This window comes from Ailuropoda melanoleuca, chromosome 11 (assembly GCF_002007445.2).
Source record: "Ailuropoda melanoleuca isolate Jingjing chromosome 11, ASM200744v2, whole genome shotgun sequence".
NCBI lineage: Eukaryota > Metazoa > Chordata > Mammalia > Carnivora > Ursidae > Ailuropoda > Ailuropoda melanoleuca.
In genome coordinates, this window is record NC_048228.1 from 12211089 (window position 1) to 12227798 (window position 16710).

Below are 16710 nucleotides of genomic sequence, written 5' to 3' on the forward strand. Positions count from 1 at the left end.
GAAGGTCACCCGGCCTCCAGTGGTGACCCTGGCAGCCTCAGGGCTGTGGATCGGGCAAGGCGGGGTTTCCTGGCACCAACCCCAGGCACGTAGCTGGGTGCCCAAGCTGGTGCCCGGGGCTGAGGTTGGCGAGGCAAGAGGAGTGCTCACCTTGCTGGTGACTCATGCTCAGACACTCCTCTGGGACCTGATCCTGCCCGGTGCCCTGGAGGCGGAAGGACCTTGGGGCCTCTGGGAAGTCCTCCTGTGTTTCAGGGAGGGACCCAGGAGGAAGGAGCACAGGAGTGGTTGGGTTCGAGTCCTACCTCTGCCATATATTAGTCATGGGTTTTGGGTATAACACCTAAGCAGCACTTACTGTAGTGCCTGGCACATAGTAGGTGCTCAGTGAACTCATTTGACACTATTTACCTCATGCCTACTATGTGCCAGGCACGGTTGAAGATACTAGAGATACATCAGTGCACAGAAGATACATTATGAAATGAATGAATGATTTCATACTCCGTGCCTCAGTTTCCTGTCTGTGAAATGGGTCTATTAAAAATCTCTGTGCTAGCTATATAATCAGCACTAGTGGAGATAAAGAATTCATGTTAACTGTCTTCTGAATGTTTAAGTATTGTTTAGCTGGGCCCTCGGCAGTGGGTCTGTTATGAAGCAGGTCGGAACTCACTGGGCCAAAGTTATCAATCACCTACTATATGCCACGAACATAAGGATTTTACCCTCATGTAATTTAAGGATTAGCCTCATTTAATTCTTAGAACAGCCCTATGAGGTTGGGATAATTATTATCCTCATTTCACAGATGAGGAAGCTGGGGCTCAGAAAGGGGAAGGGAGTGCACTCAGTCATGCATTCATGTACCGATTCTGTAAATATTTATTGAGACTTCCCATACGCCAGGTCTGAGGCCCTGGATAAAAGAAATGTTCTGGAAGCTCCAGGTTCAGAGCAAAGACTGGGGATAGGAAGGTGGAGACCTCCAGTGCAGCTGTGACCAAGTCCACTGACCACTGTGTAGATAACCAGGAACAACGTCCTTGGTAAACAGAAGGGGCCCTGGGTTCAGAGACAGACAGCTACTGCCTAGAATCACACAGCAAGTTAGCGGTGTAGTCAGAATCCAGATCTCGCCTTGGGCCCCAAACTAAAATTTAGCACCCAGGCTGCTGTCCTGTGTTCCTGTCTTGGCTTCTTTCTGATCCCAGCAGTGAACAAACAGCCAACCTACATTCATTCTAGAAGGGAGAAACAGACAATAAGCAAGACTAATAAATACGTAGATAATACAGGGTGTTGTTAAAGGAAACCCCGGGAGAGAAGTTGACACTTAAAGAAAGCCCTGAAGGAAATGAGGGAGTTGAAGATGTGGGTATTTGGGAGGAAAACGTGCAAAGGAGTAGAAATGGTCAGTGCAAAGGCCCTGAAGCAGGAGCCTGCCAGAGACATCAGAGGAACAGCAAGGAGGCCCGTGGCTGGAGCTGAATAAGCAAGGAGGAGCATGGCCGGGGATGAGGTCAGAGAGCTTAGCAGGGCAGAGTTTAGACCATGACCTGCACCTGTTATTAGTACGTTCATCACAGGGGAATCAGTGGACATTAAGCAAGATACTTGGTACTAGGAGCCTCTGGTCGGCACACACTAGCTGCTCAGTAAGGTGTCCTGTCCATTCTCTGCTTGGGTTCTTCACGCTCTGCTTCCCGTGTTTAAAATCATCTTTAAGCATCTTTAAGCTATTCTGCCCCCTGGTGGTGGCTTGGTGTGACTGGGCGAGGAGGTCTGATGCTTCCCAGGCTGCCCTTGCCTCAAGCTCGCCTGTTCCTGATTCCTGTCACGGTCGACTCATGAGCCGGTTCTGGAGTCTCGCTCTTCACCACCTCACTGTATTTAGAAAGTCCTTTTAAATTGCCGGCACTATCTTAAAATAACAGAAATACAAGAAAAATATTTTCCGTAATCCTATCCCCCAGATCAAATCAGTGCTGTCATTTGTCGCTGCTTGTCACGTCTACGACATAATTGAGTGACGGAGACCATGGACTATAACATGGCTTTTCAAAAGCATATCATTCACAAGGAGTTGTTGGACATCTATGTCAGAGGTGCCTGGAGCACAGAACTGAACGTGGACAAAATCCCAGCCCTCCTGGAGCTTACATTCTGGTGGGATGCCAGACAATACATGAGATTATCAAGTACCGAATAGTATCAAATGCTGTAAAGAAACATAAATCTAGGAAAGGGATTGAGGGATTGATGTAATTTTCAAAAGCCTCATAGAATAAGAAGATGACATTTGAGTTAAACCTGAAGATGGAAGTAAGCCATGGGGAGATGGGGAGTGGACAATAATTCCTGGTACATAGAATAACATGTGCAAAGGCCCTGAGGCAGGACTGTACCTGGTATGTTCAAGGGGCAGCAGGAGGCCAGCATGGCCAGAACTGAGCAGATGAAGAGGAGAGTGGACATAGGGAAGTTGTAGGGATTGATAGGGGCTGTGCAGGTCATTGTGAGGACTTTGCATGTACAGCGAGGGAGACGGGGGTGGTGGGAGGGTTTTGTCTAGAGGAGGGAGGTGATCTGACATATTTAAAAGCCTCCGTCTAGTTAGACTGCAGGGGAGCAAGGGTGAAAGCAGAGAGACGAGGGAAAGGGGCAAGCCACTAGAATTATTTAAGATTTTCCTTATTTATTTGGGGGGGGGGAAACAAGCACAAGTGGGGGGAGGGGCAGAGTGAGAAGCAGACTCCCTGCTGAGCAGGGACCCCCCCAATCCCAGAAACCCAGGATCATGACCTGAGCTGAAGGCAGAGGTTTAACGGACTGAGCCACCCAGGAGCCCCTGCCACTAGAATTATTTAGATGAGGAAAGTGTGCGGGCTAGATGGTGGCAGAAGAGGAGGGAAAGGCTGGATTGTGCTCTGTTCAAATCTGTGTCCCCAGATTCGATGCAGGCTGGGGAGCTTGTCCATGATATCTCCTTAAGCCAGGCAAGCGAGGTCAAGAAATGTGATCCTTTTTTTGTAAAACATATTGAAAAAAGAAGTCTCTTTCTCTCTCTGTGTGTGTGTGTGTGTGTGTGTTGCTTGCACATGGTTACACATGCCAGGAAAAGGTGGAATGTGCCCAGAGTATATAAGACATCGTTCTGACTTTGGACAAGTCCTCCCCTTGAACTTGCTAGGCCTCAGCTGCCCCATCTGTGAAATGGGGACATGGCCGTGCCTGAGGCAGCGTCAAAATCCCCGTAGGCGCTAGGAGCTTTTGGTATCGTCTCCTCCCCCAGCCCTGGGACTCCAGCTCCCAAGACCTGCTTCCTAGTTTCAGCCACCTCAGCCCCTCCCTGTGCTAGACAAGGGTGGTTTGAAAATGCGCAGAGCCCATTTCAGGAGCTGCTGAGGACTAGACAGTCCGTGTTGAACACGAGGTGACTGAGGCGATGGCTCTCCTGCGCGCGAATCAGCCGAGGGGCTTGTGGAAAGGCAAATCCCACATCCTCAGACGGCCACGTTCTCCAAGACTCTGAGATGGGGAGGAGGTCGGGGCCCAGGAACCCTCTGTTTAAGCAAGCACCCACCCCCACCAGAGACTGACCCGCAGGCGGTCCAGGGCCCACACTTTGGGAAACACTGGGCTGAGGGAGGGGTGGGCCAGCTCCGGGTCATATTTAGAACCTGAGGCTGGTGTCTTAGGTAAAGAGTCAACCTCTCTGCGTCCCAGGATGTAAGATGAGGGTCTTTAGGTCCCTTTGGCAAGTGGAGCTCCGTTGTTTGACTCTTTTTAGTGGGGAGGAGAAGGCAGGGCCTTCCCAGCTGTGGGGAGGGGGTGGAGTCTCTGGGATGATGGTCAGGATGGACAGTGAGTTCCTGGGAGCACCTGGGAGCTGGTGCAGGAAGTGGGGACAACAGGAGACCCGTTCAGAGGGATCTCGTGAGGCTTGGACAGGGTTGGGAAGCTCAAAAGTGTCTTCAGGGAGCCAGCAGACAGTGGGCATGAAGTGACCCTGCTTTCTCCCTCCTGGGCCAGGTCCGGCGGGAGGCGAATGGCCAAGGTTGTCCGGGACTTCCTGCAGGCCCAGCAGGTGCAGGCGCCCGTGGAGCTCTACTCTGATTGGCTCTCTGTAGGCCATGTGGACGAGTTCCTGAGCTTTGTGCCCACCTCTGACCGAAAGGTACATCCCCTCTCCTCCTGTCCGAGCCACCCCTGCCCCTCCCCAACCTAATGGGAATGGTGGGGGCAAAGCTGCCTGGAACCAGCTCACCGCCTGTGTCCGTAGTGAGCTCAGAGTCAGGGCACCCTAGGAACCAGATGTGTTAATCCCCGGGGCTTCCTGGAGGAGGTCAGAGCTCAGGTCGGGAGGGTACTGATTGGCTCCCCTACTCATACACTCATTCTCACACTTGCTGGGTATTTGCTGTGATCCAAACCTCTCAGCCTAGACCCAGGATGACACTGATAATAATAACCGGTAACATTTAGCAAGCACCTACGATGTGCATGTGTTTTAGTTCATTTAATCTTCCAAAAATTCCATGAGATGGGTGGTATTATCATCATCTCCATTTTACGGATGGGAAAACTGAGGTTCAGAAGGGCAATGACTGGTAGGGTAAGATTCAAACCTGGACAGAGGGGTCGGACCAACATCTTAACCACTCAGCTCCACCGCCTGGCAGAGAGAGGCCCAGCCCTCAGAGAGCAAGCAGCCTGGGAGGGGAGGCCGACCAGTGACCAGAGGCTGCCTTCCCTGGTAGACAAGGGCATCCAGGCAAAGAGAATGTCTTGGGCAAAGGCCTGGGGGTGTGAACCAGCTTGGAGGATCAGGGGAATTGCTGAGAGTTCTTTGTGGCTGGTAGGTGGGACCACTGCATCTAGGGGGAACCTATCCACTGAGACCTCCTCCCTTCGTCTGTGCTAGGGCTTCCGGCTGCTCCTGGCGAGCCCCAGCGCTTGCCTCAGACTGTTCCAAGAGAAGAAAGAGGAGGGGTACGGGGAGGCTGCCCAGTTCGATGGTGAGTGCCAATGACCACAGCCCCCCGCCGTGGGGACCCTGCCCTCTCACTGCCAACCCTGGGCACCGGGGATGCCTTTCGTGGCTATACTCTGTTTACATGCCCTTTGCCTTGTTCGGATCCGTCCACTCAGAGCTGGACATAACTAATTCTCCCTACACCTCACCTGGGAGCTAAGGACAAGGGCTGTCGGGCTGTCCCTTTATTGGGCCCAGGCAGGGAAGCCAAGAGGCCAGTGGATTGTCCCAGGCACACGCAGGGGTGACCTCCACAGTAAGGCGGCTCCTGGGCACACCCCAGGGGAGGAAAGCCACCGGAGAGAATGTGCACCGTGCTGATCTCGCACCCTCCCCCTTACCCCTATCCCCAGAGGCTCAGAGAGGAGCCCAGGGCTATCCTCAGGAGGCGGCAGGGCTCAAGCGTGGGGGGTGGGTAGAAGCCAGGTGGTGGTCAGGGCCCCTCTGCGGACCTGCCTCTGGGAATTGACAGACCGTCCAAGGGCCTGGCTGGCCCCCTTGAGCACCTCCCCCTTCCCTACCATGGATCTCAGTGTTCCCCCCTGAGAAATGGAGCACTGGAAGGGGTGGGGCAGAGCTTCAAGATCTGGGTGCAAATCCTGGGCTGTGAGATCAAGATTGCTCTCCAGACCGCTCAGTGCCTCAGTTTCCTCTTCTCTGAGTTGGGGGTGATAATTAACCTACCTAGCATTGTTTTAAAGATTGTTCATAAATGTAGTGGGGTGTCCCAGCACGGCGGGCGTTCGGTAATGGAAACCGCACTGTAATTATACAGCGCTGAGCCAGGAGGCCCTTGCGGAGGAGCTTGTGCTCCTTGCAGCCAGAGCTTGGGTCCCCAGTCTCTGGCTTTCTCTGTCCTAGCTTCAGCTCCTGGCACTGAGGTGGGAGAAAAATCCTGGCCCGGATTCTGCCACCCCAGGCCCGAGATGGCCCTGGGCAGCCCCCCCAACCCCCCGTCCTGCCTTCTTTCTCTCTCAGGGCTAAGTCACCAGGAGAACAGAAGCATTAATGAGATGCTGGCAGACCGTCAGCTCAGGAGCGACAGTCTCTATGTACAGGTGAGGGCCCTTGGGGGTCCCCCAGCTCCCAGGAGAAGCAGCCCCAGGAATCGCTGGGGTGGGGGTTAGCCGCTCATCCCCGGGTCTCTGACTGTCTGGGGCTGCTGAAACCTGTGGGTAGGGTAGGGCCTCTGCGCCAGGAAACCCAAGGTCTGATGGAGGAGACACAGCAGAGCCCTCAGGGCCCTCCCGGCCTGACAAGGGAGAACTAACTCTGCTCTGAGCGAAGGACAAATTTCCAGGTTCCGGGGAAGCACAGTGAGAGGAGAGAGATGTGGTGGAGAAATGGGGCCCCATGGGGGTAAGGGGTGGGATGGGTGGGAGTCAAGGGGATCCAGCCAGGAGGACACAGGGGGTGGGGGCGGGAGGAGGTCTCCGGAAGGGGCGGGGCTGATGCCAGCCTCGTGCTTGGGTGTGTGGCCCTGCTGGGCCAGTGTGGTGTAGCGGCAGGGGCTTTTGGAGCCAGAAACTGCCTGGGTCCAAATCCCAGCTCCGCTGCTTTCCAGCTCTGTGCCCTTGGGCAGGCCCCTTGAGCCTCAGTTTCCCCTTCTGGGAGCGGCAGCGTCCCAGAGCTTTTGGGAGGCTCAAAGGAGCGCAAGGGTGCAGGGGGCTGTGCACAGGGCCTGGCTCACAGTTGGCGTTCAGCAAGCATTAGAGCCTCTCTGGCTCCCGGGGTGTGCCCGCTGCCTCTCCCCCTGCCCCCCAGAAATGCATCGACTGGAACCGGGAGGTGCTGAAGCGGGAGCTGGGCCTGACCGAGCGGGACATCGTGGACATCCCGCAACTCTTCTCCCTGAAGGACTCCTATGCAGAAGCCTTCTTCCCTGACATGGTGAGAGTGCAGAAGAAGGTCATTTCCTGTCGCTGGGGCCCAGCAGGGTCTGCAGGGCTGCCAGTTGGGGTTCCAGAGGAGAGGGCAGCCGGGCACAGAGACTTGGGGGGTGCTTGCGGACCTCTCCAGCATGTGTTTGCTTTTTGGGCGGATATAGAGCGTCTCCATCAGTGGTTCTCAGCCAGGGCAAGTTTGTCCCCCAAGGGCATTTTCTTATTGCTGCGAGGATTGGATCAGGGGAGCTACCGGCATCTCGAAGGTGCGGTCCGGGCTCAACCTCCTTCACTGCACAGGGCGGCCCCACAACGAAGGGCGTTTTTTTCTCCCAAGTGGAAAAAAGGAAGCGTCTTTTGGTTTTGGTGTTTTGGGCTGCCATTCCTGGGCCTGCCCCGCACCCTGGCCCCCCACTGGCTGCTCCCTAGTGTGGCTCCCGAGGCGAGCAGGCGGGCCCACAGTAGCTGCCTCTCCGGCTGTCATTAAGTCAGGCAGCTGCCAAGCAGATGCCCAGATGTGATCTCACCGGTGTGGCCTCTGGGAGGGTCCGGGTGATGCTATCAGCAGGTGCTGGCTAAACCATTAACACCTTGGAAAGGTGTCAGGGTGTTGGCCGCTGGTGGAGCAGCTCCCCAGGATGGGAGACCCTCCCTCTCCAGCCCGGAGCCTTTAACTCGAATCCCTGTCACTGGACAATCCAAGGGGTGGGAATGAATCCCAAGGGCCTGCCTGGAGGCACGTGAGTGGGGTGGGGCTTCCCTGCCAGGATTTGCGCTCACTCCTGACTCCTTGCTGTGGGTCCTGGCAGAGCTCTCTGAAGCAGGACCTCATGCCCTTGGCTCTACTGATGTTTGGGCCTGACTCCCTTGTTGCGGGGGCCATGTTGAGCCCCGTGGGATGGCTGCAGCGTCCCTATCCCCCAAGCAGCACTCCGCTCACTGGGACAACCAGAATGTCCTGGGGGCAAAATCACCCTGGCTGAGAACCACTGCTCTAAGGCAGTGCTGTCTGTTAGAACTTTCTCAGATGATGGAAATGTTCTCTGTCTGCACAATACGACGTGGGAGCCATCAAGCCATATGTGGCTACTGAGCACTTAAAATGTGGCTAGCGTGGCTGAGGAATGAAATTTATACTTTAATTTAATTTAATTGTTAACAGCCACATGTGGCCAGTGGCTGCCATATTGGTCCGGGAAGCGCGAGGGGGCATCAAGGCTCTGGTTCTGGCTGAAGGTTGGGGGAGGGCCCGGGCCAGAGCCCATGACCTTGGCCAGCCCTCTTTTGGAAGCCCCCACCCCAACACACACCCCTCTGTGGGAATCTCTAAGCTTCGGTCCAGACCCCGCTGAAGGATCCCAGTATTCGTCATTGGAAGATCCCCAAGGGGAACACTCAACCCCCTAATTTGTCACGTGGGGAAACAGGCCGTCCCAGCAGAGTGGTTGACTTGCCTGAGGTCACCCAGCAAGGGAGGAGTCTCCAGTCTCCTGAGTTCTCATCTCCTCTCCCTTTGTCCCTCCACCTGCCCCACTTCCACCAGCACATTCTGGCCCATTAGTGGGCAATGGGTAGCTCAGGGCCAGGGCCATGGGACTGACCCCGGGGGGTCCTCTAGCTTCACGTTGGTCCCAGCTGTGCCTGGCCCTGCAGGGCAGACTTGAGGGTGAGGGGCCACGGCATGGAGAATGTGGGAGCACAGCTTCCAGGGCGGTCCACCCCACACTGAGATGACCCAGCACCACCCTCCACACAGCGGGTCTGGAGTGTCCCCTTTGAACACCAAGGACAGCTTCTGTGGCCATCAGTATGGGGCCAAGGTTTTCTCTGAGATGGTTCCATACCCTGCCCCGGGGAAAATTCCCTTCCCCAGGGTTAGGGCCCTCAGCCAGGGAAGCAGAGGTGCCAGTGGAGATTAAGATGTCCCCAAGGGCTCCTAGCCCCTTGCCCAACTCTTCAGCTCCGCAGGCAGCCCCGGTGCTACAAACTCCGGTAGGATATAAAGAACGCGACTTTGGGCACGAGCTAGGGCTACATCAAATTGCAGTCTCTCCGTTCTCTCTCTTCTTTTAAAGATTTTATTTATTTATTTATTCATGAGAGACAGAGAGGCAGAGGGCGAAGCAGGCTCCCCAAGGAGCAGGGAGCCTGGATGTGGGACTCGATCCCAGGAACCCAGGATCACAACCTGAGCAGAAGGCAGACGCTGAACTGACGGAGCCCCCCAGGCGCCCCGGTCTCTCCGTTCTCTGATTGTGTGGCCTGGATCAAGTTACTTAACTCTGTCCAGCCGCTGACTCAGAGGGAGGCTGTGAGGTTTAGTGATGATGTATCTGGCACACAGGGGATGTTCAATAAACCATAACACGTATCAGGGCTTCCAGGGAGAGTTGAGCAAGCTGTGCACTGCACAAGGGCACCACACCTGTAAGGACATTTGCTCCATAGACCTTATAGATATCTGTTGTACAAAGTTTCTGGCAGACGATGGTAAAATCTTGTTCTAACTAAATTGTTAGAATATGGCAATATTCTGATAGATGGAAGAAAGTATCAGAGAAGCACTTTCATTCATATAAAGTTACCATGTATGTTCCTGGCAGCTCCGCCTGGTATTAAACCTCTCTTCCAACCACAAATCCATTTCTTCTCTCCATTGACCCTAGTTTTTGAGCAAGCGCCAGTCCTAGCAGCCCAGGGATGCTGATGAGGATGGGACAGACCTGGGGACGGGGCCTCAGTGTGTAAGCACCCCCAGGCAGCAAGGCTTCTCTCTTGCCTTCTCTCTTCTGCAGGTCAATATGGTGGTCTTAGGCAAGTACCTGGGCATCCCCAAGCCCTTCGGGCCCATCATCAACGGCCAGTGCTGCCTGGAGGAGAAGGTGCAGTCCCTGCTCGAGCCGCTGGGCCTCCACTGTATCTTCATCGACGACTATCTGTCCTACCACAAGCTGCTCGGGGAGGTCCACTGCGGCACCAACGTGCGCCGGCAGCCCTTCTCCTTCAAGTGGTGGCACATGGTGCCCTGAGCCCATCCCCCGCCATCCCCTCTGCCCACCTGCCAGGGAACCCCGCCAGGGTGAGGGTGAGGAACCTCCACCCGGCCTCCGTCCTCTTAGGGGAGGCTTGGGCGCTTCTTCCTGAGTGCCTGCAAATGTGCCAGCCACCGCAGGCCCGGGGTACAGCAGTGGACAGCACACGCCCTCGCCTCTGGAGGGGCTCCCTGGCCCAAGGAGGACTGTCCTCATTCCTCCCTCCCTCTTCCTGACCCGCCACTCCCAGAGGTTCTGGAAAAGAGCAACAGCCTTAACATATTCATGGCTGGCCGTGCAAGGTCACGGCAGGTACCCCACTTTGAGTAGTTCCCCTCTGTTCTGATACTCCTTTCGTGTCTGCACCAGGAATGGAACCCAGAGGGCCTGGGCTCTGGGTGAGGGCCTGGGTCTGGGGCACCTGTGGTTCTTGTAAGAGCCGGAGCCGGGAGGTGAGGCTCCCTCTTTCCTCTACCAGCTGTCCTCTTCTGCAGGGGACCCTCGAGCCATGGCCTTCCGGTACCGCTCACCCACATTCATAGAGGGAAATAAGGACAGGAAAACCCAGCATCTGGGGGCCTGTTTTAAAAAGAAAAGGCAACAAAACCCCTTTAATACCTGACTCCGTTTGTTACCTGGTTAGAAAGCCTTTAATTATGCGTGCTGGCTGCTTCCGGCCCAGCCCGAGTGCTGTGAGGCCAGAGAGAGGCCCAGGGGGGCACACACAGGCAGGCTGGCAGGAGGCCAGGGTGACGGAGGAAGCCGAGGCCTGAGGATGAGCCGTGGGACCTGGTCCCCACTTTGGATTTTTGACTCTGGATGTGAAGGGGGGCCGGCCATTCGGATGTCACGTGGGTCAGGGGCCCAGATGTTAGGAGAGGGTGGGGGGGCATTAGGTTATCTCTGAAGGTGGGGTTTAATTTCCTTTAATTGTGTTTAATTATTCCCCTTGGTCCTGCAGGCAATGGGAGGGAAGGCTGGCCCAGTCCCTCTTGGCAGCCCGGAGACCCTGCATGTAGCCTGGGTTTCCCTTGTAGAGTCAACCCCTTGGCAGGCCTGTCTCCTTGCACTGCCTCCCCCTTCCAGAGAGGGGAAGAGAGCTGCCACGGGGGTAGGGGGTGGTTAAGGCCGGCCCCAGGTGAGGTCACCGGGACGTGCAGGGGCAGGCAGGCTTAGCCAGCGCTGGGTGAGAGGTGGCCTCTGCCCCAGGCAGGCACAGGTAAGAGGGAGCCAGCCTGTGCCCTCCCCACCACTGCCTCTGGGGCCATCCCGGAGGCTCTCAGCCCTGGCCTCCACCAGTGGGGTTTTCAGTGCCCCCTGGTAAGACCGAGACTGGGCCACCCAGCCACTGTTCAACTCTGTGAGCCACAGAACACTTAGCAATCAGAAACTTCCATGGAAACCGGACATATGAAGGGATGAAACAGAACTGCTCTGGTTTAAGATGGCGGGGGTGGTGTACCTGGGTTCTCCTCTTCCAGAAGACTCTGGGGACCCCATTTGCAAGCCCCTGGTCTAACCTTTGCACTTTCTGCTCATGACCATGACCCAGCCTAGACTGAGCCAAGGAGCAAAGGGAAGCTCTTCGGGGGCCAAGGACGTGCAGCCAGGGTTGAGGTTCCCCAGGGAAAAGCTGTGGGTGGAGGGGAATGGGCGTTGCAGAGGGATAGGGAGGGTAGGGAGCAGGCCTTCGAGAGCTGCCCTGAGCGTGGGAAGCTCTGGAATGGCTGCTAGAGTTGTCGGAGGGCCCTGCCGTCCCCTCTGAGGATGTTCCCGGTGACCGATCCCCTACTACCGGATTAATAAAAATGTCAACATGCATTTCTTCAAGTGGCTGCCTCCTGAGCTTCTGTTTGTTGGGCCGTGGGGAGGAGCGGGGGCCCTCCTTCCAGTTCCCGCCCACCATGCCCCAGCTCCTTGGCTCAACTTCTGCTGGCCATGGGCAGCCCCTACCTGGCTGGGAGAGCCCCCAGGGCCCGTGCCAGCGGGGCAGGCAGGCTGACTCAGCAGGATGGCTGGCGCAGGCCCATAGCTCTGAGGCCGACTGCCCCACTGAGACGGATATCAGCGGAGAGGTGGGTCCTACCTCTTCCTTGCCTGGGCTAGCTATCTCTTCCATCTCTCAGATGCGGGCGGGCTGGGCACTACCGGCAGAGGTCGGAGATTCTCCAGTGGGACTCGTGCCCAGGGCCAAAGGCCACTATGATTCCCTTGCATTCCTACCTCTAAAGATACAGGTTCCCCAGCCTCAGTGTTCTGATTTCAGGATCCTGAAAATATCACCCCTCTCATCCTACACGCTGGCCGCTGCCTCAGATTGTACCCTTTGACACTCACTCATTCACTTTATTCTGTCTTCTGTTGTGGACTAAAAGGTAAGAAGTTGCTGCCCATCAGTCATTGACACTTTAGTCTGAACGAACAACAGGTGTGTTTCTACAAGCTGGTATTAACTGGGGAGAGGTGAAGGCCTGGGTCTACTTCCAAAGGGAGATACAGGGCTCCAAGCCAGAAGCTGGCGCGGCCCCCAGCACAGTTGGCCAGTGCCCAGGGGGAAGCCCCCAATCTCTGCACTGATTCCCCAGCTGTGCTCATAAACAGGTAGGGGGACTGCTTGTGGCTTCCTTCCGAGTCCTGACTCTAACCCAGAGCTGAGTTGGCCATCAAGCCATTTTCTAGCCAAAAAAGTAAAGCTGGCATTGAATCCAGCAGCCCAGCAGCTCCCCTTGAGAACATCCTTCCCAGACTCTGGGATCAAAGAGCACCTGAGAGTCCTGCTGAGATCCTTGAACTGCTGGGAGTACACCCACTGGGGACTCTGGGGAGCAGGTCCCCATCCCTCCCCGGCCTCAGACTGGCAGCATCGCCAGAGAGAAGGGAGGAAGCTTCTATTCAGCACCTTTAGAGCCTGGCTGGGTAGGGTGTGTCCCCGCCATTACCTCTGCCCCGCTGTTGATCAGCCACATTTTCTACAGATGAGAAAACCAAGGCTCGGAGAGAGGGAACACAACCACCCAAGGCCACATAGCTGGTGCACGGTGGAGTCGGGATCTGAACCCCAGACCTCTCCCCAGAGCCCTTGCTCCTGCTGCTTCAGGTGGCCGAATGCCCCCTCTGGCCTCAGTTTCCCCACCTGACAAGTAAGCTTTCTTACCCCGGTGTTCTAAGCTCTTCCTAGCCAGAGCGGGTTTAACTCACACCACCCACCCCTTCCACAGGCTTTTGGCATGTGATAATAATGACGATGCCAGTAATAGAATAATGCCAAGCTCCGCACTAGAGCTCTACCCACGTCGTCCCATGTAAGCCCTGCGACAGCATTTTCAGAAGCGACACGTGGGGCACAGAGCAATGAAGTGACTTGTCCACAGCCACGCACCCAGGAGGTGGTTGAGGCAGGGCTGAATCCAGTCCTGCCTCTTCACTCCATGCTTTTAAGAAAAAAGCTGGGGTTTCTCACAGTTTCTCAAAATGCTTTGGGGTGCTTATAAAAAAATCCGCATGCCAGGTGGCACCCCTAACCGGCTGCGTCAGACTGGAGGTGGGGCCTTGGAATCTGCATTTTCACCAGCTCTTCCGGCAGGGTAGAGAAGCCCCCCACTAAAACCATATTATCTCTGAAAACTCAGGAAAGGGGGTGAACAGGAGTGTGGAAAGTAAGGAAGGCGCCCAGGTCAATACTGCACATCTTTGCCTCCCCCACCCCCCAAAGCCCTGGTGCCCCAGCGGGGTGCCTATGGGGACTTGCTCTCTTGGAGAAACTAACTCCCTTCGTGCTGGGGGCGGAGCAACAGGCTCATATGCAAACGATAGGTTCCTTCTGGCCAATCCTGAGCTCCTGGCTCTGGGAAGGGGCTGGGCTTCCAGGACTGGAGCCAATAAGCTAGCACCCCGGGCTGGAGAGGCGGGGCCAGGGTCTTTTAAACCACCCGTCAAGGTCTCGGCGGGGCAGTGTTGGGTTTGCTGGCCCAAGCCCAGTCCAAGGCCAGCATGTCACTGCAGAGGATCGTGCGTGTGTCCCTGGAGCATCCCACCAGCGCCGTGTGTGTGGCTGGCGTGGAGACCCTCGTGGACATTTATGGGTAAGAGCCAGAGGCCTGGGGGTCTGCAGTCCCTTGGTGCTGAGCCCCTCGGGCTCTTCCGGCAAGCTGTGCAAGGCTTCCCTCCCCCTAAGCCAGGGGACTTGCAATGGTTGAGCTCTGGTCTAGGGCCTTGGAGGGTGCTGGTGTCATGGGGGCTTGGGCACATTGGAGGACCCTGCAGGCTGGGTACACAAGAATAGGGGGAGGTGTGTACGCCCAGCCCTGGTCCCCAGCCTATGAGCTCTGCAAAGAGCATCAATCATTTCTTTAGAAATTATTTGTGCTTAGGTAGCACTTCCTGTGTGTCAGACACTGCTCTAAGCTTGGAAGCTTCTTGAATGTAACCCTTGAACTTTACTGCTCCAATTTAACCTTCACAACAACCTGTGAGCTAAGTTTGCTGTCAGCTTCATCTCATTTGATGGATGAGGCAACTGGCACAGAGAGGGCAAGCCATTTGCTCAGGTCACACAGTAACTAAGTGTCAACGCCAGGATTCAAACCTATTCATGGTCAAGCGTCTTATGCTTTTAGCTGTCTGCCCCTTGAAGAGGAAGGATCTGGTTTCCTCCAGCCATTCAGAGCCCACATGTTATGGCCCTACTGTGTGCCATGGCCATGTCCTTAAAGCCAATGGCTGGAGGTAAGGCCCCACCTTCTCTCTTGCCCAGGAAGAAAAGGAGAATTTGGGCAGGGTTTTAGGCACTGGGCTCTGGGAACCACCAGGGAGTTGGCTACTTAGCTTTTTGGGGAATCTCCAGGGGTCCCAGCTCCAAGGGAGAGCTGGGGACACAGATAGGGGACAGGGAGGAGAGAAGGAAGAACCGTGTCACCAATCCCTTGTCATGTCTCCCACCCTCTCCTCAGTCACGTTTCCAAACCTCAGCACTACTGACGTGATAATTCTCTGCTGCGGAGGCCGCCCTGTGCGCTGGGAGATGCACCCTTGGCTTCTATGCCTGAGATGCCCGTGACACACTCCCACTCGTGACAGCCAAAAATGTCTCCAGACATTGTCAAACATGACCGGTTGCAGGGGGATCACTCCCAGTTGAGAACCAGTATCCCAGACTAAGACTTTAAAAATGGGAGTGAACTTAGTCGGAAGCAGAGATAGGGTTGGTCCCAGAGCATTAGATAAGAAGGGGTGAGGGGCTGGTCATGGGAGGCAACCAAGTCTGGAGGAGGCCTAGCCCAGCCAGGCACCGGGAGCTAAAGCTTGGCTGACGGCAGGTGGGCAGTGAGAAGGAGAAAGGGGATTTGGAGGAGGGGGCAGCCACAGAGGCTGTGCCAGGAGGAGTGACAAGGGAGGAAAGGTGTCCATGCTGCCTGGCGCCACCCCCTCCTCCAGGCTGCGTGCCCGTGGCCGTGACTCACCTGCGTCAGCTGCCTCATGCCCGTCAGGCAGATGTGCAGTGTGACCTGCCCCAGGAAGCTCAGGGCTGGCTCCTCCCCTGCAGAGCATCCCGAGAGGATGGAGGACGAATTGGGGTCACCACAGGCAAAGGCAGCAGCGACTTGGGGTTTTGTGAATGGATGAGCCGTGTTGGGGTTCGCAGAGTAGGCGGTGGGGGGGACAGCCGGAGGGTGCAGAGTAGAGCCTCAGGTGCCCTCGTGAAGGATTCTTGGGCCTCGATGACCGGACCACCTTGGGGGAGGGGGAGAGCTGCTAGTTGCTTCGTTCACACCTTCAGCAAGTATTTCTTTGGGGTCTAGTGCGGGCTGGGCAAGGAGACACAACGTGAACAAGGAGGCCTGGTCCCCGCTGAGAATCCTGTCCCTTCAGAGTTCTATCAGAGGCTGGACCACTTCACACTTTGTGGAAGGGTTCCTGCCTTGTGAGGGGAGCAGGACCGGGTCAGCCCTGAGGTCCCTTCCAGCTTGGAGGTGTCGTGCTTCCGCCATCCTGGTGCTCACCCCGTGAGCCAATAAGGGGAAGGAGAGAGGGTGTGCTGGCTCCGCTGTGACGCTGTGGCTTAGCGGCCTTCTGACTCTGGGAAAGTCGCTTAACTTCCTGGAGACTGTTCCTTCATCCGTAGGATGGACACGGTCCTACTAATGATGACACTTAGAGCCGGCTCCAAACCAGGCACTGCCCAAAACACCTGATGTGTAGTAATTCCCACAGTTCTATGGGGGGAGGCTATCATCATCCCCATTTTATAGATGAGGAAATAGGGGCACAGAGAGGTTGAGTAACTTGCCCCATGTCACACAGCCTGTGAGGAGCGGCAGAGCCAGGCTGCAACCCAAACACTTAGACCTTCACTTCAAAGGACTCTGGGGAGGATTGAATGAGATTGTGTGTGTAGCACATAGGCCATGCCTGGCACGTGGTGGACAGTCCATCGTGGTAACCGCCACCACCATCACCACCACCATCATCATCATCATTTTAAGGCTCTGTCCCAGCCTCAAGTGTCTCCAAACCTGCCATCCACAAGATGGCTGGGGGACAACCTCTGAACCCTACTGGGAGAAGAAGGCGATGAGAAAAGAGAAATTAACAGAAGCCGAGCAGTCAGGGCAGGTTTCCTGGAGGAAGGGGACCAACCAGAGCCTTGAAGGACGAGCGCAGGCAATACCGTTGGGGCACTCTGTCTGTGGCAATGGACTAAACCCTGTCTTCTTGCCTTCCGTTGAGCTGGAGATGGTCCCGACTTGGTAAGGGGGCT

At 55.9% G+C, this 16710-nt stretch overlaps 2 protein-coding genes across 2 annotated transcripts in view; both read left to right on the forward strand.

The window, feature by feature from the left end:
- The window catches only part of PADI1 (peptidyl arginine deiminase 1), a 42293-nt gene extending 30426 nt beyond the window's left edge, over window positions 1–11867 (forward strand). Inside the window, exons 12-16 of the mRNA XM_002924018.4 lie at window positions 4036–4180; window positions 4928–5021; window positions 6017–6096; window positions 6803–6928; window positions 9717–11867. Coding sequence (XP_002924064.2) covers window positions 4036–4180; window positions 4928–5021; window positions 6017–6096; window positions 6803–6928; window positions 9717–9950 — 679 coding nt within the window. The 3' untranslated portion in view covers window positions 9951–11867. The remainder of the gene's footprint in view (window positions 1–4035; window positions 4181–4927; window positions 5022–6016; window positions 6097–6802; window positions 6929–9716) is intronic.
- A 1471-nt stretch (window positions 11868–13338) lies between these two features.
- Window positions 13339–16710, forward strand: part of PADI3 (peptidyl arginine deiminase 3) — a 29831-nt gene continuing 26459 nt past the window's right edge. The window contains exon 1 of the mRNA XM_002924019.4: window positions 13339–14035. Within this exon, the coding sequence (XP_002924065.2) occupies window positions 13944–14035 (92 nt within the window). The 5' untranslated portion in view covers window positions 13339–13943. The remainder of the gene's footprint in view (window positions 14036–16710) is intronic.